This window comes from Centropristis striata, chromosome 7 (genome assembly GCF_030273125.1).
Source record: "Centropristis striata isolate RG_2023a ecotype Rhode Island chromosome 7, C.striata_1.0, whole genome shotgun sequence".
Lineage (NCBI taxonomy): Eukaryota > Metazoa > Chordata > Actinopteri > Perciformes > Serranidae > Centropristis > Centropristis striata.
Window position 1 is genome coordinate 10402467 of NC_081523.1, and position 20827 is coordinate 10423293.

The 20827-nt window shown below is 40.9% G+C and overlaps 2 protein-coding genes across 5 annotated transcripts in view; one reads left to right on the top strand and one right to left on the bottom strand.

Annotated features, from left to right (window-relative positions):
- On the top strand, positions 1 to 3679 carry rhbdd3 (rhomboid domain containing 3). Of its 3 annotated transcripts, none has more exons than XM_059336752.1 (6): positions 1 to 218; positions 378 to 518; positions 599 to 982; positions 1480 to 1606; positions 1702 to 1956; positions 3147 to 3679. In XM_059336752.1, exons 2-6 carry the CDS (start codon positions 443 to 445, stop codon positions 3313 to 3315), a joined length of 1011 nt encoding a protein of 336 aa, XP_059192735.1. In that variant the 5' UTR covers positions 1 to 218; positions 378 to 442; the 3' UTR covers positions 3316 to 3679. The 3 variants fall into 3 exon arrangements, with proteins under 3 accessions (XP_059192735.1, XP_059192734.1, XP_059192733.1); XM_059336751.1 differs by having other exon boundaries at positions 1 to 193; XM_059336750.1 differs by having other exon boundaries at positions 1 to 518.
- Positions 3528 to 20827, bottom strand: part of emid1 (EMI domain containing 1) — a 64116-nt gene continuing 46816 nt past the window's right edge. The window contains exons 4-16 of one of the 2 annotated variants that reach the window (XM_059336748.1): positions 19733 to 19822; positions 19550 to 19611; positions 19307 to 19439; positions 17386 to 17430; positions 17177 to 17284; positions 13927 to 14034; positions 10619 to 10708; positions 9349 to 9401; positions 9188 to 9250; positions 9057 to 9101; positions 8761 to 8805; positions 6615 to 6699; positions 3528 to 4894 (exon numbers count right to left, since the gene is read on the bottom strand). In XM_059336748.1, the coding sequence (XP_059192731.1) occupies positions 4761 to 4894; positions 6615 to 6699; positions 8761 to 8805; positions 9057 to 9101; positions 9188 to 9250; positions 9349 to 9401; positions 10619 to 10708; positions 13927 to 14034; positions 17177 to 17284; positions 17386 to 17430; positions 19307 to 19439; positions 19550 to 19611; positions 19733 to 19822 (1061 nt within the window). In that variant the 3' untranslated portion in view covers positions 3528 to 4760. Of the gene's footprint in view, positions 4895 to 5660; positions 6432 to 6614; positions 6700 to 8760; positions 8806 to 9056; positions 9102 to 9187; positions 9251 to 9348; positions 9402 to 10618; positions 10709 to 13926; positions 14035 to 17176; positions 17285 to 17385; positions 17431 to 19306; positions 19440 to 19549; positions 19612 to 19732; positions 19823 to 20827 lie in introns of those variants that run through there. The other variant, XM_059336749.1, reaches the window with a different exon arrangement.

Genomic DNA, 20827 nt, shown 5'->3' on the forward strand with positions numbered 1-20827 from the left:
GTAACCGGAAGTTTGCATCTTTAGCAAACTAAATATTCTCACGCCGGATTTTTTCTTATTTCAGGACATTTATCCCACACGTATGGATGACATAGTTATTTGAGAACTGTTGTTACACTAGCAGGCTCTTGTACGAGTAAAGTCGGCAGCAGAGAGGATTTGACAAGATAAATAAGTCACTACAACTGTGCATGTATGTAGACTCCAACTCCTAAAGTGTGTGGAATAATTGGGGTTTTCTGTACGCCTTTTCATGAATGCAAGACGTAGTGCTTGTTATGAGTACAAACGGATACGTGTGTAGCAAAACAATGCCACAAAAGAACTAGTAATTGGAGAGACTACATCTTAAATAATGCTTCATCGTATATTTTCAGTATGGTTTTGGTTCGGATCAGATCGCACTGGATTCTGTCTGGGAACATCTTCATTGATAACGATCATGCTGCTGCTGTATGCTGGGGGCATCCAGGCAAGTCTCAGCTTAGGTCCAGGTGGAGAATTCCCAAGTCTTAGAGGTAACCGTTTCACAAGTTTACATGCAAATCCTAGATTTAAATGACCATTTCCAATCCTAATTCCTTTTTCTCATCCCCAGATGTTTTCCTGTATGCCCTCAGTCATGATGAGCTGTCCTCCCTGCTGGTCAGTGTTGCCTTCCTGCTGTTGGTTGGACCATGTCAGGAGCGTCGCTGGGGCACAGTCACCCTGCTCGCCCTCTCCATTCTGACAATGACCGTCTCACCTCTTCTTTACTCCTTGGTCCTCTTTATCGGAGGAGGTGAGGCGAGTCGGATCTGTGGGTACTCTGCCATCCAGCTGGCTCTGTTTGCAGCGCAGTGTCGTCAGGTGGCACAGAGGAGGGTGCTGAGGTGTCTGCCTGTCTGGTTTCTCCCTTGGCTTTTTCTGCTGATTGGGCTATTGCTGCTGCCTGGGACACCTGCCCTGCTTCACTTCTGCACAATATTCATTGGACATAACTGTATCCTTTCCTATTTAGAGTACAGTACAGGCCAAAAGTTTGGACACACCTTCTCATTCAAATGCGTTTCCTTTATTTTCATGACTATTTACACTGTAGATTCATCAAAACTATAAATGAACATGTGGAATTATGTACTTAACAAAAAAGTGTGAAATAACTGAAAACATGTCTTATATTCTAGTAAGCAAAGGGTGGTTACTTTGAGGAATCTAAAATACAAGACATGTTTTCAGTTATTTCACACTTTTTTGTTAAGTACATAATTCCATATGTGTTCATTCATAGTTTTGATGCCTTCAGTGAGAATCTACAATGTAAATAGTCATGAAAATAAAGAAAATGCATTGAATGAGAAGTTGTGTGTCCAAACTTTTGGCCTGTACTGTATATTTGTGTAATTTGTTGCCGACGACTCAAGCCCTCACCCACCAAATCTGTGATTACACTGTGGTTCTCTCTCAAGTATTTTTTTTAATACCTAATGTACCTCTCAGACCATCAGTCATTCATTGGGACGTTACAGGAGCTAGAGGAGGCCTGGCTCTTGGACTTTATTCCTGATTGGGTGTATGTTCGAACTACAGCCAGGTTGAGATTGCCCATCTACACTACCTCAAAGAGGTGTGATTTATCTTGTGTTTTATCAAAAGTCTCACTGAATATTCCCACTCATGCAGTGGCAGATTTCACCATTTTAACTTTATCTATTGTCACAGATCTGGGTCCCTTTCTCAGATGATGCCTGGTGATCAGGATGCTGCTCCCCCTATGAGGGATCCATCTGTTTTGAACCACCACCCATGGGTGGATCCAGTACCTGCCTGGATAATAAACAAGTCTTCTGCACGGACTGAAGCCGAGGTGTTGGAGGAGCAGATGCTAAAGGCAGGAATACTGGCCTCGTTACAGGATGCTCCTGACAACCCTGATGCAAAAGTGGAGGTGGCCAAATCATCAGTTTCCTCTTTGCGGTCAGTAAATCATTAATATTATGTGTATCAGTGATTCCCAACCTTTTTGGTCTTAGGCACACCCACCTTCCTGTCAGAACTCTCATACACCTTCATCACTTCACTTCATGTTACAAATGTATAACATTTATAATTATTTATTTCATTATTCATTTATTTAAATTTTTCATACAATTGAACTGTTCATTTTTGAGTTGGTTTGGTCAGTAATTGTACTGCTAAAAGGAGTGAGGCCAAAAGCTTAAAGTTTTAATTACTTTTATCTAACAATTTTAACCGTTTGTTACTTTTAGTTAACTTTCTAAACAGTTTATCCATTACTTTTAGCTATTTCTAAGAAGTATCCTTTACTTTTAGCTTACCATTTCAACCGTTTATCTGTTACTTTTAACTATTTTAACCATAATCCATTACTTTTAGATACATTTTCTTTTACTATTCTTTTAATCAGATCATAATTTTGATTTTTTTTGTTCAAATTAGTTAAGCTGTTTTTTCCCACAAAATTTTCCAAATACCCCCAGTAACACTAGTCCACATGGTTACTACCAAATTACTGCTATATGATGATATGTTTGTAAAACTCCTTACATCAGGGGTGGCCAACCTGTGGCTCCAGAGCCTCATGTGGCTCTTTAGGCCACCTGCAGGGGCTCCCCGTGGCTGAGACAAACATTTTTATATATATATATATATATATATATATTTACATTAAAATTTTCATTTATCAATGTTGTAGACCAAAAAGTATTTGTATTCTTCAATTGTAAAATGGTATAGCCAGCATATTAAAAAAGTTTTGAAATTTAAGTCAACTAAAATGTGCTTCATAGCTTGTGAAAGTCTCCGGCCCGGCGCCTTAACCTTTAAGTTTTGCCAACTTTGAGTTTAGTTTTGAGTTCCCCGAGATAGACTTGTTTTCAAAATCACATTAATAAATGCTCATTATGACTATTAATAATGTTGGTAGGCTAATTTAGACTTCTTAGGCTGTTTAATTTTCATGTTAGGCTCAATATAAATAAGGTTTGCGGCTCCATTCCATGATTTTCTCTCTTTTTTTTGGCCAACAGTGGCTCTTTAGTTAGTAAAGGTTGCCCACCCCTGCCTTACATTATTCCCAGATACACTTTTGTATATATTTCTGTCTTCAAGTAATAATTTATTAAAAGACCAATGTTTCCTCTCAGACTCCAGCAGCTGGAGAAGATGGGCTTCCCCACAGAGAAAGCTGTGGTTGCATTAGCAGCCTCAAAACAGCTAGATGGCGCCATTTCTCTGCTGATTGATGACAGCATCGGAGAACAGGCTGTGGTGGTATCAAAAGGGAAAAGTCCTGCAGAGCTGCAGAGCAAATAGATGACCTCACACTCCTGGACTGAAACAGAGTTTGCTCGTGTGCAGCAAACTGGACTTACATTATGCTTGGGTTTTGCTGAGCTTCAGCATTAGTTTTCCCCTGTGGGCTACTTGTCGAAGTAATTTAAAGATAAGAATTCAGACTGAGACGTTTTATTTCCATGACTGTGAATCTAATCAAGTGTAAATGTAAACTTGACTGCTACACTGGAGAGAGTGGATGTCATTTATTAATGCTGTGATCTTGTTTAATGAATAATGTTGCAACACAAATAAATTGAGGTGACATGTTTAAAAAAAAAAAAGACAATGAACATTATTTTATTACACCAATCATCTAGACACGATTATCTTAACACAATAATACAGTTGCAAGAAAAAAATGTTGAATGAAATATGAAATGGTTACACAACAGCATACAAAATAAGATACAATTGATCATTTAAATAGTTTCACAATAAGTTTGATATAAGATGAAAAAACAATTATCAAGTCTTTTCATCAGGACAGTTTAAGCCATCAACAGTGGTAAAAATATGTTCAAGTTCCATTAACAGTTTTGCTATTTCCTCTGTGTGTGTGTAAAAGATCTTGAAATGAACAGCCAGTGGCAGAATGGTTTGCATTTCAACATGTTTCCTTCCCAGAATACAACATAATTCATTTCCATTGATATGCTACCAAGCCCAAATGTGTTTTTTTGCACAGATTAAATGTAAATATATGTATATTAAATCGCTTATCAGCGTGTATTTTAAGGGGGGAAAACACGCACACCAGAAAACTACAAATCACTGTTAGCAACACATATCTCAGTTAGAGGAGAGATGACTTCATCTTTTTAGTGCACTACATAACATTGAGTTAAACAATATGATAGAAGATAACAAAATGAATACTAGAAGAAGAGGTTTGTTTGTGTACTTGTGTCCTGCAAACTGTACATGCTCAATATACTTAAATAGTGGAATCTCTTCAGATTGCAGTTACATTGTGAAAGCAATACAAACGCGAATCCAGTCTCTATTTCCTCACATCTGATTCCTCCTCTAATTGATTACTCTGAATGACCCTTATTGTCCAGTACTGCTTGTAGCTTGAGGAGCACCACAAAATATTCAGATTTTTCCTTTTTTTTCCAAACATCTTTATTCCGAGGCTTTACTTCTGTAGCCAAAAGAAATGAGACACAGAAGGAGCTGCTGGGTGTGTTATGTAAAGATAAGTGTTATGTTGATGGGTGGGGGTCAAACTAGTTCTCAGGTTCCCGATGGAGGAGGGCATTGTGGAGAATCAGTGGACTTTCCCTGAGGTGTCCCCCATCCTAAATCTGACGGTAAAGCCCACAAAGGGTATCAGATAAGGTCTAAATCTGTTGAGTGCCGATGAGACCTATAGGAGGGGGAGTCAACCCAGCCTGTGATCCTCAGGGTGAGCGGGGGGGCTACTTCCCTCGAACCTTGGTGTTGGAGGACAGAGGAGAAGCAAGTCGATATGGAAGCGCACCTGCTCGCTTATCTCTGTAGAAACTAGGGGAGGCTGTGCCAAACGGTCCATCCCCAGACCCTAGATCAGGCTCTGTTGAAGAAAGACAGCAGTTGGAACGGGGCCTCCCTGTCCGTCAGTGTGTGTGGACGTGCACTCTGTAGTCCTAATCCAAGTCTACTGTAATGTAGCTGTTAACACGAAGGTGCCATGACTGGGATCTTATTTTGATTGGACATGAGTGGCCTGTTTTATATCAAAATTATTAATCAACTAACTAGTCAGAATGTTGACAAGATTTAAAGAAATCCTTCTTTGATCGATTCTGCTGTAAAGGAGGTGCATCTGGCGAGTAGGGCTGCAACGATTATTTTTATTATCGATCAATTTTTTACCTGTCTATTAATTGTCTCATCTATAAACCCAAATATATTCAGCTTTAAGGACAAAAAGCTGCAAATCATGACATTTGAGAAGTCAAAACCAGCTTTTTTGCTGCACTTTTTGCAGGATAAATTACTTAAAGGGACAGTTAACCCTAAAATCAAAAATACATATTTTTTCTCAAACCAGTAGTGCTATTTATCAGTCTAGATTGTTTTGTTATAAGATGCAGAGTGTTGGAGAAGACCCTTGCATTCTCTTGAAAATAATGGAACTAGATGGCACTTAGTTTGAGGAGCTCAAAGTGCCAAAAAGTTACATTTGAATGACCTAAAAGCAACGTCTCTTTCCAGAAATCATGACATTGAGCTGCCCGTCTACTTCTGGTTGGTGGGTGTCAGCTGATATCTCAAAAATTCTGACACCAAAACAATATAGATTAATGAATAGCAAAACAAGTAAGAGTAAAAATATGTATTTTTGATTATGGGGTGAACCGTCTTTTTAAACAATGACTCTCTCAGTTTACTCTCATTAGACTAATAATTTTATTGATTAATCATTGCAGCAGTACCGGCAAGACTAACATACTTTACATCTACATCTACATTAACCTACAAAGCACGATTAGTATACAAAAGTTTAAAGCCCTTGAAAACTTGGCTTAAAATCTTAGTTTTACTTAAAAACATTCATGACTAAATAACAACAATCAAAGTAAAAGTTAAAAACAATCTTAAGTATTATTTCACTAGTTTAACACTTCAGCAGGACTGTGTGGATGTGGTTTGTTCACACTGGTCTAACAGTGCTGTCGACATCAGCAACCACCATCATCTGGTTTTGATTCAAATGTTGCTTAATCCTGGAAGTTTGTGACATCAACCAGTGAGAAGAGCACATAAAAATGCACAAATACAGAAATATCTCATGTGGAGTAACTTGTGATTGAGTAAAATAGGTTTTCTGGGCCTTTAAAGTAATATCTGCGCTACAACCAAAACAATTCATACATAAAAATAAATCTAGACATTCAGCAGTTCAGTAACAAGTGGTAATATCATGCCTCTAACACTCGATCAAGACTTTCTAGATCTTGTCAAAAAAGGTCAGTGAGGGCCAGCAGAGCTGTGGGTGAGGATGTCTCAGCGTTACCTGGCCAGATGATAGCCTCCAGCAGCGTCACCCTGCGAGCCAGAAGCTCAAGGTCTGCCTGCAAGTCGTGGAACATCTGCAAGCTAATGTCCTATCAGAGAGCAGTGACAGGGGGGACTGTGTGAGGGGGTGGAAACACCAGCCTGAGTCCTGGGGCTGCTCGCGACTGTTCCCACTCCCTGTCCCAGAAGTGAGGTACGGTGGGAGTTTTTGCCCCGCCCCCCCACATTTGACCCCTGCCTAAAGCTGACCCTGCCTCAGGCCTCCTACTCACCATGAATACCGATCATAGTCTCAAGGATTAAAACCCTCTCGGCTAAGATCTTCAGCGCCTCTCTGATCTGATGTATCCCGTCCCCCTGTGAAGATAGATACAGCCGTCAAGGTAAGGAGCACAAGCCAAAGAACTGCTCGCCAAGATGCAAGACATTTTTTTTTTATCTCAGTACATACAATTCAGCAGTTAGAAGGTTAAAACAGTCCACATATCTGCCCAGCACTCTCAGACATATCTGTTCCCTGTATTTCTCTGTATATCCCTCATTCTCTGGCCATGCTGCTACATGAAGTCAGTCTGCCATGCCGGGCTGGGCAACATCAGCATGCACGCTACACATCAGCGTGACGTAACACGGCTGGATTACACAATCCCAAGATTTAGATTTGATCATGCCATCTGTATTCCTTTTGTCAAGGAGCAGTTAAGCCAGGCACCACAGCTTTCATTCTCAATGCTGCGGTCACAAAAGTAACCACCCAGCGCTACCGGACAGAATGAAGCCAGTATAGATTTACACTGAAATCTCATTTATTTGTCTTTTGTGAAAGGATAAGGCCATGGCTTCATGAGTTGAAGTTTCAAAAAACAAGAAGAGGAGTTGAACAAGAGAAGTAAAGCAGACAGAGACATCTGGAAGCATCACATCACAACAAAAGGCATGCAGAGGAGAGCTGAAGCTTTTTGGTGCACAGTGAGTGAAATGCTCCAATTAGTAAAACAAACCAAGAACACACTTTAAGTTTGGAGAAAAAGGCAAAGTTTCACTGAAACGCATGTGTCTGGAACTTAGTGAGCATATGACTGGATAAATGAGACTTGAGGATTATACTGCACAAGTTCTGTGGGAGTTTTAAAACCTGACCTCCATTTAGTTAAACTCATCAGGGATTTACTACATTTTCAGCTGTTTTTGGATTGAGGTTTGAAGTTTGCATCAAGTATTTAAGGTAACACACGGTAACTGATATAGAAATGGTCATTTAAAGGGTGAAATATTCCTTAAACAATGTCATTTTGAACATGTTAGCATGCTAAAAATTGCATTTCAGCCTCACGGAGCTACGAGCATGGCTGCATACTCTGAGTCCCAGATTAATCTTTCAGAGATACTTTGCCTTATTTCCGTGTTAATGACACTGTGTTATTTAATTAATGAGATGCATTTAGTAGTTTATTTCCAGGAAAGTGTATGTGGTGCTTTAAGGTGAAATCATGCAAGGTTGCATTGTGGGATAAAAGAGGAGGATAGCTGTATCCACTCCACTCACATCAGAGCACAACACCTCTAAACCCAACAGGGCCCACCGCTGACACATATGGAGTGATTTGGCATATACATTTCACACATTTGCTTTGTGGCTCACTGAGAAATTTTGACGTCCATAAATTCATACAGATAATTGATTTCATATAAAACGATCCTAAATTTGCTTCCAGAGGGATTTGACTATAATCTTGATTATTTCAGTCAGGGCTGCTGCGTGGCATCGTTACAGGATTGACCTTGTTTCTTGTATTTAGTTTTATTTACATGTATATGCCAAAGTCAGATGCTGAAAAGGTGACTGTGAAAGGTAGCCATGGGGACAGTAGCTTGCAGAGGGAGTCAGACAGCTTTAGGGTCAAGAGGACAGTGTCGTGACAGGGGACAGCAGTCCAGAGCACACCCCGAGGACCATCACAAAAACAAAAACACATTAACACCAACAGATTTCACACAGAATCAGACACATCAACAGCTAAAATCACATCTACTCAAACATGTACAACACTTTATGACTATCGACAGGAAGAAACTATGGACTTGAGAGAAGAAGAGATGAACACCACTTTGTGGCCAATCACAGCCATAAACATGGTGATTATAAGAAGATCATAACCATAACCTGAGATGTGGGTCATGGTTAGACTTTTAGGTTACGGAATAGATTCACTGTGAACACGTGATGACATGAATAAAAAATATCTTACATTTAGATTGCTCTTGTAAAATGAAAAAGAGGTGAAAGAAAAATAAGGGTTAGACAGACACAGAAAAATATTTACAAAGGAATCTTAGAACTTTTTTTTCGTTAAATCTTCTAACTAGACCAGGTCCTATGGCAGCATGTGAACTGTGAACCACCAGCTACTTTCTTACCGGTAAACCCTTCTCTCCCGGCTCTCCCTTTGGACCCGGTGTTCCCTGAAAAGGAATATTAACAACAGAAAGAATTTACTTTAAAGAATTAATGAAAGCGGTGCAGCAGTTTACTTAAAACTGAAAGAGCTCGTTCTCTCTGAGACTGTGTTGTCGCTGCTCAGTGTGATTTGCAGCTCTTCTGGTTAGCGTAGTTTACAGTAATATAACCAGCAATGACATGTGTTGATGTTTCCCCCCATATACTCGTTTACTCAGGCTATAATCATCAAGGCAGCGGGGTGGAGGTGGCTTACCGGCTCGCCTCTGAAGCCCCTCTCTCCTGGGTAACCTAAAGGACCCTGAAAAACCAAAGACATGTTGTTTAAGGATGTCGAGTCAGTGAAGAAAACCTGCTGAGTAGCATCAAAGCTGTGTGCGAACTCACTCTCTCCCCTCGATCTCCCTTTGGCCCCACAGGGCCCAGCGTTCCAGGGGCTCCAGGTTTCCCCTGTATTCAGTCGGCAAGGAAATTCAAGGTGACAATGATGAATTTGTACGGCAACAAATCTGACAGTGCTAAACTCAGTAAGTGCAGCACAAGCTTACATTCTGTCCTGATGGGCCGGGAGGTCCTACTGGGCCTTTGGGACCTGGTGGGCCTGAATAAAAGATAGAAAGACTCATATTAAGACCAAGTAGCTTCACCCTCTGGGAGGAAGTGGTACTGTTTACCACTGCCAAGGAGGTCATGTTTTTGGTCCAGTTTGTCAGCAGGATTACAGAAAACTACTGTCCCGATTTTCATGAAACTTGCTGGAACCATTGGCCAAAGAAGAACCCATTAAATTTTGGAGCAGATCTGAATCACGGGGACATGCATATCGATAAATGTAACTTTCATTAACATTGCAGGATGGAGCAGTTCCAGAGAAAATGACCAGAATGCAACTTCAAGTGAGAAAGTTAACATTGTGCCCTTCTTGTTTTTAAGTGTGTTTAACTTAAGAACAACTTTCAGTTTGTGGACTCAAGCGATTTAGGGATGTGTTGTTTTTGCTTGGTTAAATGCGCAATATCTAATTTTCTGCACAGTTTAATCGAGCTATGCTTAAAATTCGGTTTTGGCGTCTAATTGGACTTCTGTCCTTGTCCCAGTTTAGACGCAACTGAGAAAATCAAATAACTGACGGGAACGTGTCCTCCTCCTCAACACTAGGTGGCGATATGGTTGTCCAGCGGGTTAATACGGCCCCCTTTCCGGTTGACCTATAACTCCATAATAAACAAATGGGCGGGAAACCACATTTTCGAAAAACAAGAACAACAAGACGGATAACCGTACAGCTCTGTTTATTTCCTAGCAGATACACACTATCCCTTGTGGTCATGGTGATTTTAAGGGGCAGACAAGAACGCCAAATGACCTCCGAGTTGGAGGACTTCGCCATTAGTTGGACACGTTTACATGCACTTCAGTTGTCCAGTTGTAGTTGGATTAAGGCAATAATTCGTTTTTTTTTCATGTGTCATGTAAATGTACTGACTAAGAAAGAACTGAGTTTGGGCACACTGTGAAGTACAATATGGATCATGGGAGTTGTTGTCTTCAGCACCATTGCCATCATTACAGTCAGATTCTCTCAGTTCAAGATTCCCTGTGTTCCTCATTCAGCAGGTTTTTGTTCTTGCATATAAAATCACAAAAAACAGAACCTACATGCTTCTGTCAGAGGAATAAATGAGACTGGTGGTTTTTTTGGCCATAAAAATTTAGATATATGCATCTTTCAGCGTAGAGGCAGATTTGTATAAACACAACACAAACATACTTTGTGCAGTGCAGGGATAAACACAATATATAGTGACAAACACTCACCGATTGGCCCGGGTGGACCCTGAGGTCCTGGAACAGGCAGTCCTCGTGAGTCATGGAAAGTGTTGCTGAAGAAGAGATCTTTTCCACGACCTGGAGTTGAGACAAAATGTGTGTGTTTAATGGGAGCTGGATGTGTGTATTCCTGTATTATGAATGTATTATCTTATCAATGATCTTGTTGTTTTTGTTTTGCCTTAAAGGGAATCATAGGAATAATTTGGGCTGGGAATCACCACCGAAATGACCCAGTAACAAGTAATACTGAAACTTCTTCAGTTAAATGATATCTGAATTAGATTTTTTGTACCCAGATCTAGAAAAAAAGATGACTATTTTATAATTTTGCCAGCAGCCAATCACCTCAAGCATTCTTCAATTGTGATTGGCCCGCTACTGCAGCGGCTACAACAACACATACAGTCTGTGGTGTGGTAAAGTCGAGCGCGGAGTTGGCAGTTCAGTGTGCCGAGATGCCACCAAAATTATCGAGAATATAGTTATACTACAAGCCTGTGGCGTCTGATCAACATAAATGCATAAAATGTGCAAGATTTTATTATAGGAAAAAATGGGATAACAAGTAAACACATTCTCATCATAAACTGCCTGTTGACGATTGGACCTAGTCATGGGTTTCAAGAATTTTTTTCAGTGACCGTCAACAAAGCTAGAGTGCACTGTCATGACACGAAAATGTAATGTTTTAAAGCAGATTTATATTGTGGGTATGCAGTAATTAATGTGCCACTCTACCTCCAACAAGCTCCACCAATCTGCTCTATTGTGGTCACATTTATAAATGGGATCTTTCGGTTTAGCTCCATGATTTTAGAGAAAATAACAGTTATGCCTGAGAAGTAAGTCTAAAGAAGCCATGGGCAAAAATGTGTTCCCACAGTTGCATCTGTCATTTAATAAATATGGATTTGTGAAAAATATTTGTGTTTTACTTTTGTGTTTGTTGCTGTATGATTCCTGCTGTGCCTAGAAAGTCACTTCAAGCTATCCGACTGTGTTGATGCTGCCTGAGAAGCTGGACTCAGGGCAGCGTTATCTTCTTTATTACATTGGGCTATCCTACAGAGGGCAGTATTTCCCAACAAATACTCAAACTTCAACTAATGACATCAACAGGTTAGCAAGCTACACTAAAATGTGTTCAAAAGCATGGTCGGTAGTAGATCTGTGTTTCAGATTCATTAAGAAAGTGTGTACTATTGACTTTCCATATCTATTGTGTAACAACACCAACTGGACATCTGCAACTAAATAAGTCTACAAGAGAGGGAGTGTGGTGAACGTGTGAGTGATAGTGGAAGTGTGCGGTCATTGGGTCATTTTATACTGACAGGAAACACAGATCCAATCACAGCATGAGACAGGAGACAGAGAGGAGGAGGAGGAGGAGGAGGGCTGACCGCCAGAAACATCCTCCAGCTGCCAGAACGTTGCACACCGCTAACAGATCACGGCCAGAGGTGACATCCAAAACAGGGCTGCGCTCTCTCCGTCTACTTCTACACTCTCTCTTTATTTCCTATGAAGAGCGCACTGGGATCTGTGGCTTAGCGCGACATAAAAACGTGTGGGAGCACTTACAAACACTGAAATCAGATGTTTGAACAACACAGCTCCTCCTCACTACTTAACATCCTGGCTGCCGCTTTAGGAAGCCTCTCCTGTTCAGCAGAAGGGAATTCCAACCTCCTGAAGCAGACGCAGAAGCCAAATAAGCCAGTGTTTTCCAAAGGAAGCTCAGCACGTCCCCTACTGTTACTTTGATGTGAAAGAAATGTCTTGCAGTCTCGGAAATCATCATGCCAACCTCAACCTACCCACAGCTTTCTCCACACAGGAACTCCGAGCTTACAAATCTGAGCGCTGCATACTTTGTTTTACCACCGAATCCATATATAAAACCCACGATGACCTTGAAAGAGCCCGCTCAGGCCCCCGTCTGTCTCTAACACTCCCCCTCAGCCGTCTGAGCGGCCTACATCTGGAAGTTGTTGAGTGACATCAGTGATGGACAGGTTCTCATCCCAGCATGTGAAGTCTGAGTCCATCTCAGACTGTCTCTGCCTCCATTCTCACACTCTTTGATTCGGTTCTACTTGGCTGGTAGACAATAAGGAGCGAATAGCGGTTAAAGGATTACCACCACCCTGCCTGTTTCTCATTCTCTTTGTTCCTTTTGTTTATCAGTAGTCCTAAAACTTATGAGAGCTTTTACGCAGCAGGAGAGAACATGTCTGTCAGGCTGCTATAGACACTTGAATATCAGCAGTTTTTGCAGCTAGTTTGTAAAGACCTGCGTCACACAGTCTGAGAACAAAGACTGAACGTGTTTACATGCACTCATGCTGTGTTTAACTGCTTCTGTTACATTAAAATAAAATAAATAGCAATTAAAGGGAAAGTGCGCCTATTTTAGACATCAAAATGTGTCTACAAAACGGACATCAAATAAAAACCTAAATCTTCGGTCTGGAATGGAAATTTCAACAGTAGCAAAAAAGAAAGGAAAAAAAACAGGAAATTCTAAAATAAAAAGACAGTTTGCAGAATCAAACCATTAAATTATAGCCATTTGGATTAAATGCTTAGGAATAATTGTTCAACACTGAGCAGTTTTTGCTCTCTCTCTATACAAAGTGGGGATTTTAGATAATTTATTCTTTCGTTAGTGTTTGAAAGACGTTGTGAATAAAGTGACCTTGATGTTCTCTGAGTCAGTGTTGATTGACGACAAGTTTTAAAATGTAAAGTAAAAAGCATGGATTAAAAAAGAAGTGAGCTGAGAGACCTCTGGAGCTGCTTTCAGGGTCATTTCTGCTTTAGGCTAACGGTTCAAAGCGACATTAGCTGCAGGATGGTGCAGCCTAACACACTCATATCAAGGTGCCAGGTTAGAATAAAAAATACAATAACTCAGTCTTCTGCACTGATTTTTTAAACTTTTTTTAACTGTCCATCAAGAGTCCGACATTGCTCAAAAACTGTAATGATGAATCAGTTGAGTATTCTTTGAAGACGAGACCCTACAGGTGAATTAGGGTTTTAAAATGAACTAATAGATACAGTATATTACCATGAAACTTCCCTTGTCGATTACTTACTATACGATTTAAAATTTAATTTACATTTTTTTTGTTTAAATATGCAAATTAGGCATTATCTAATGCTTCCTTTTGGTTAATTTAGAAGAAATCTAAAGATGAAAACAGAGAGTATTTTGAATATTTGGTGTGGAATTGTGTGTCATGGTGAGTGTGTATGTGAAGACTGTTAGTTGTCCAGGGTCTTACTGTGGTCTGGTTCTGGGATGTGGGCACTGGCCGGAGCAGGAGGCCCAGGAGGGCCAGGCGGGCCTGGAAGCCCCCTCTCTCCTGGGAGTCCTGGTGGACCACGGGGGCCTGAGAGGAGGAATGACAGAAACATCACTGTGGTGACAGACATACACACACACACTGATGTGCTTCAGAGGTATGTCATAGCAAAATATGATCCTTAAATTCTCCTGGAGAGGTACGGCACAATGACAGACTGCTAATGATAAATGACTGTGGATGATGTGATGATAGGAGGATAAAGTATGACAAAGACCAGAGAGGAAATACATCAGATAAGCTGCTGAATGATGCAACGTAATGGTGTCTGGCAGGAGCGTGAGTGTGTGTGTGTGTGTGTGTGTGTGTGTGTGTGTGTATGTGTGTAAGTATTTTCAGCTATATGCTGACTATGTTTACATGCATGCACAAGAGTAATCAGATTAAGGCAATAGTTTCATTTAACTACACTGAAGTAGTCCTGTGAGCAGAATTCTCACACAGGAGTTGAACAATGAAGTTGAATTATGAAGAAAATCCTGCACTTTGCTGTTGGAAAACACGACTCGCAGTTTATTTTACCAACATTTGGGTTCCAGGTGGATCTTTACACATTTTCCTGAACCATTATCATGCAAAGAGAACCCTGTCCTGAGCTGTATGCACTGTTGTATTCTGGATAATAGAGTTAAAGGCTGGAGAAGCTTGTGACTGGAGTCCAGACTGTTAATGGCTTGGAACTGATTGGTAATGTAAGTGTGATGCAATTTTCAAAAGATATTTCTCTTAAAATATTTCACATCAGAAAGAGAAATTTAGAGTAATATGTGCTTGTTGTTGTCAATTTATCTGAGGTAACTGTGTATCAAGATTTGATTTGATAAAAGATGTGTCTGTAAAACAACAATCAATGCATCTTGATGCCTCAACATTTTTTATTTCTAAACACGATCCAAGTTTAAAACAGTGCTTGGTAAAGTCATGTCTACTGAGATCTAGTTATTAGGGCCAGAGGGGCGTCCATGCTTAATGTTACATTCACACATATACAATTTAAATGTTTGTTTCAAGTGAATCACAGCTGACTCTAATGTCTAAGGTTTATTAGCAGCCATTCTGAGAGCTCCACCATGTAATGAGAGTTCAACAGCGGTCATGTTGGCTGCGGGTGGGGGGGTTGTTTCAGCTAAATTTTTTCTGCATCGAGACAAAACCTTTCAAGACAGAATCGAGATGCATCTATTCACGTGGGAGCTTTCAACAGCTCCAATCAAGATATCTCGATTTCATAATGATGTGATAAATTATCATATTGAATTATCGTCCAGCTCTAGTATGTGCACATGTGGAATAAAATCAGCAGCTGGACAGAGGAGGAGAAGTGTATGAACCAGCCAACTTTGTTTCACTGTAATTAACAGGAGGGTCTTAATGGTCCGGTGCTGGGAACCGACTAAGGGACATGGGGAAAACTCAAATAAACACCATTAAACTCTGCACAGTGTTACTGGCATTGGTTCAGTCAATGAAATGCTCCCTGTATACACACCACTAGATTTTGTGTGTGTGTGTGTGTGTGTGTGAGTCACAGCCTGTTGCTGGTGCATGTGGGTCAGTTTAAGTGTCCCTCCGCCCCCCTACCACTTTTTGAAGGTGGAAAAAAGCACACCACAACTACATGTGACCTCATTGTGTGGATTCTCCTGAGGTAATATTGCCCCCTAAACACCACCTCTTGCCCTCAACTAGACCCAGACTCATCACCTCTCTGTTTACGTACTGATGCAACTGACAATGACAGTCCACTAATTACTGCTTTGCAAAGTAATGTTATTACAGCTCTGATTTGACACCTCTGCGGGCCGTTTTCACTTAGCCTCGATAAACACTGCAGCATGACCGGCTGTGTTTTGGCTGCACCAGGGAGACTGAGAGCTACAATTTGCAGCACAGTGGTTCAAATGGCCAATCAAAGTGGCCCTATAGAGTTTATGTGACATATTAGTGGAAACAATTTTATTTTTTTCTGCAGAATTATGGTTCCCTAGAGCAACCATGAGATGCTACGTCAAAATATGAGTCAAAGTTTGTAAAACAACTCACAGGATTAATCATAATGCATAATATCACTTCTCCTCACATCACAAGTTCACTTTTCTCCCATCTTTCCAATGACCTCTGGCTCTGAAACATATTTGTCTACATTTCCATGACATTGGACGCATTCCAGTGCTGTGTTTATCTTACTCTTTAAAATGAAAAAAAAAAAAAAAATCAGCACAATAAGGAAAAGAGGGCTTCAGATGCTAGACATGGCTCTGGTTTTGGGTACTTATGAAGTAATGGAGATAGAAAAAACAATAACACCACAGGCATATGGAAATCATAAGGACCCGGGATTTGTGTATATATAGCTCATGTTCATTTCAGATTGAAGTCACATGGCGCTTCTCGGAAAGTGGGTTTGTAGTTTAACTTTTGCTCTAAATCTCATCTCTACCCAGCAGCAGGCACAGAGCAGGGGTCATGTGTTAGCCTGAGAGGAGAGGCACTCCCTTCATGATCCTGAGCAGAGAAATAACAGCATATAGCGAGAGCAGATGTGACAAACGTATACCGCCATTTACTCGGTCATTATTCAAGTCACAGCTGCCTGTGGATTTACTTTTTCCCCCAACAGGTCATTTATTATTGGTATATAACCAGTGAGCTCTGAATACATAAAGCAGATTTATGATTCTGACTGGCCAGTAGCAGCACATGTTGGGGATTTTATGTGGAGTCTGAAAACAAATGCTACCCACTGAAACAGCACTTTTAGAAACATATGATTTTAGAAGCCAACCAACAAAATGCCCAAATTCCAGCAAGTTACCAGCAGGCCGCTGGAACGCTCCGACATTAGGTCTGTGGGTTGAACGAGTGTTTTAGGAGAAAAAGAAATACTCTGCAACAGGACATGACGGGTCAGTCTTTTATTGGAGATCTCTGATCTTCCCGCTGTTTCCACAGGTCTTTAGTCAACAGAGAGCCACTCAAATGTCTTGTTCTACAGACAATAGCTTAAGTGGAGAGGCAAGTATACAGCTGACCCACACACACACATCTTTACAACATGCATTATTGACAGACTGTGTCAACATCTATTAAGACAAGGTTAATTTGTTTCTCTCACCTCACAACTGTCTGCTAACAGCTGTGTGTATTTTTACTTTCAGTCCTCTCTTACCTGAAGGTCCTGTGGATCCCTTCAGTCCAGGGCTTCCAGACGGGCCCCTTGTCCCGGACTCCCCCCGAGGACCCATGGGACCTGGCAGCCCCCGAGACCCTGACTTCCCTAAGAGGAGGAAAAAGGCATGAGTAATCACAAAGCCTTAACTGGTTTACATCTTAAATGGTTTTACATGGACTGAAAAGGCAACTATGGTTACAATTTACCTTCTCTGCCAGGAAGCCCATCTCTCCCCTTTTCACCCTGAGGACCTGCAATGAAAACAGAGACATGGCTTAATTGAGAGGTAAAGAAATCTGTGCAAAATCTGTGCTCAAACTACCTGGAGAAGAATGTAAAATCCACTGACAAGATACTAAAAATCCTGTTTTTCTGTGTGTATGTCATAATAATTAGGGCTGATTTAAGTTCCAGTTCCAAATCTTATTAAAATTAGAACTTCTTTCTGAACTCATAACGTAATTATGTGTATGGTGCTGAAAGGCAGAATGAGTAGGATTTGTCCATTGCAGTTTGTAAACACTATTCAAAGTTGGCCCCTCATCCCTGGCTCAAGAATACCAGAAGGGCACGATCCCTGACCACTGTCACTGTATCATTATCATTTTCATAGCTTCCATTTCCAGCCCTCAAGTTGGCACGCTGTGGCTGAGGTCTACACACCCACTGGCCAAAGTCTGACACCCAAAAATGTCCTGAACGAAGAAAAGCAAGAAGAAAAGAGAAAACACACACACTTATAGTGGGGCACAGGTTATGACTTAGAGCAGCGGTTCCCAAACGTTTTTAGCCGTGCACCCCCTTCTATGTCCCAACCGTGTTGACGCAACCCCAATCCCCCACACCTTCAAAAGAACCAAAATGCAATAAGCTTTTTTATAGCCATATTAAAGGCGGCATGTTTAATCATGCTCAAATGAGAACACGCATATAATTAAATAATCACCATCACAACAATGCTCTCGCATTTGAATTAACCTGAACACAGTTTCAATATAATGCAACAAAGTTATGCGCAAGCTTACACTTTTAAGAGCAAAGAGGATGATGACTGGCTCAGGATCAGAGGCAGAAAGCACATAAGTTGGGAAAATGTTATAATATTTTGAGCCGTGTTGAACAAAAATTGCAGCAAGTTAAAATGAGCGTGGAGCTAAACAACCCGTCATCATAACACAGGTTGGAAAAATGGAAGATGATAACTTCTTCTACGCTTCATTTTAAGATGAAGTGCATTTTGAATAGCCTGCATCTATTTATTAATTAATATTACAGTTTTTGATTTTACATTTTACAAAGGAAATGTTTATTTACACTTCTTTATTGTGTGGGGGAAAAAATGTAATTGTGTAATTATCAGACCGCCATTCCATTTTTCATCTCGCGCACTCCCTAGCGGCAGCTCGCGCACCCCCAGGGGTGCATGCACCACACTTAGAGGAATTATTTCTGTATGGTTCTATACAACAGGTTTAAGAAAATCCGACTCTGTCTGCCTTTAAAGCCACTGTGTGTAAGATTTAAAAATTTTAGATTTTGGCGCCACCCAGTGGTGGTATAAATAAAGACACTAACATACAACAATGTGCACCATAAAAGCCTGGCAACAGTCCAAATATTTAAAGACAGCACCCTTTTCTACTAGGATTGTCTCTTTTTTTTTTTTTTTATTCAAGCTTTTGCTATCAGAGTAGTTTGAAATATTCTATAATTACCAAAAAAAACCCTCACATGGTGGCTAAACACATTTTTATATAATGTTTTAAACATCTTCTGACAGTGCAGCAGGGTTAATGAACTCTCACAGTGCTGGGCTCAACTCCAGGAGAGGAGAGAGAGACTTTCATGCTCTGAAGCATTCGCTTTCAGCCACAGAGAGCTCAAAGTAAGTAACACAGACGACTGGGCTCTAACTTTTGCTAAAGGAAATGAGTGTGTGTGCAGTGCAGGAAATAGGATATGAGCAGTGGTGAGCAGGTAGAGGGCAGAATAAGAGTTGCTGGAGTGATGGAGGAGTGATTTCTTACTCAATTATCAAACACAAAACCCTGGACTCCACTTAATAGAAATATGCACTATTTTTTTTTACTTAAAACCTATTCATGCATGACAGCATGATATACCTACCTGCTGGTCCCTGCTCACCAGGAGCTCCCTGAGCGGGTGCAGCCCCCATCAATAATGAGGCCTCTGGTGCAGTTCCTCCTTTGCTCTGAAGGTGGCGATGTGATGCGGAGGCCGGGGCAGTGAGTGACTGGACCTGGTACAGGAAGACATAAAACAAGTGTGAGCAATTAAACATGGTTTCCGTTTGATATATCATGTTTCTCAGTGATTCAGATACGGTGGCTCAATGAGTGCAGTCCCAACCTTTGCCTCCAGTGAGCTCAGCCTGTCCGTCAAAGCTGTGATTCGACTGCAGTTGAGACAATCTAAAAAACAGAATGTTGCTTTCTTTACCTTCAAGGATCAGACATTTAACATAGTATACGTGTAGTATACCATCACTATTATGTTTTACAGGCAAAGCACTAATATGTCTACAGTTCTTACTAGAGATTGTTTCTCCTGTGCGTGCAGGCGGGCGGCGTAGCGTGGATGGTTTCCTCACTGCCTCTTGAGCTGCAAGCTGGTTACCTGCATCTGAAACAGGAGACAGAGACACAGAAGTGTCACTTCCCAGGCTTCGATTTGAAGCTCTTACAATTTGTTGACCTTGAAAACAAGTTTCAATTTCCATACATAGGAGCTGTTAAAGCTCAATTAGAGAACTCCATTTACCATCATTTGCAAAATGGCAAACAAATGGTGGGAATAACAGTTGATGCACCAAGATCTTTCAGCTGAGACGATAAACTATTCTGCAATTCAGAGTCTCCTTAAGAGAAGTGACCGCCTGGCGGAGCCACGTTACTAACGTCCTGCTCACATGCCCGCCCAACCAATCGTGAGCCAATCACAGCTGTCAAACTTACCAGAACACATCCTTTGGAAAAGTTTAATTTATCTGCACTTTGACTGTTTTTAGTTTGGTCAATGTCCCATCTGTTAACATTAATGTGCGGGGTTTATGAGCTACACTGCAGCCAGCCACCAGGGGGTGATTGTGATGTTTTGGCATCATTTACAGAGAGCTGAGTCATCGATCAGTGACACCAACAATGTGGTTTAAAAGCCCCCTGCCCCGTCCACACAGACACTGGGATGTACGTTTGCACTGGCGAAAACTACATTCATTACATGCTTAAAACATCACAATTCTGGCAAGCAATCACAATTCAACTATAAAACACAAACTCCACAAACCACAAAGTCTGAAGAAAAAGAGCTGAGAAAACAGTCCAACTCATCCAGCTTCTAAATACTCATTAATAGGACACAGGTGTCAGTATTTCCTTTTGTTATGTCATCACTCCAATGATATGAAGGTGGGTAATGTGGAAGAAATCAACTCTGTGTTCTTTTTGTCTGTGTGTTTGCTGTCCTCCAGGTGAGCTTCTTACTATCAGCCATAACCAGCTGACAATAAGTTAGCAGAGTGTACAGAAGACAAAAATGGAAACCACCAGAGACAGTTGTGGCTTTTGTCTCTGTTACATTTCCAAGAGACCAACAGTGTGCATGCTGCGTCTTTGGCAAGCTGCTTTC

Coding starts and splice junctions, on each gene's coding strand:
- rhbdd3 (XM_059336750.1), top strand. CDS start 356: ATGCTTCATCGTATATTTTCAGTATGGTTTTGGTTCGGATCAGATCGC. Junction 1,607..1,701: donor ATCTACACTACCTCAAAGAG/GTGTGATTTATC, acceptor CTATTGTCACAG/ATCTGGGTCCCTTTCTCAGA. Junction 1,957..3,146: donor TCATCAGTTTCCTCTTTGCG/GTCAGTAAATCA, acceptor GTTTCCTCTCAG/ACTCCAGCAGCTGGAGAAGA.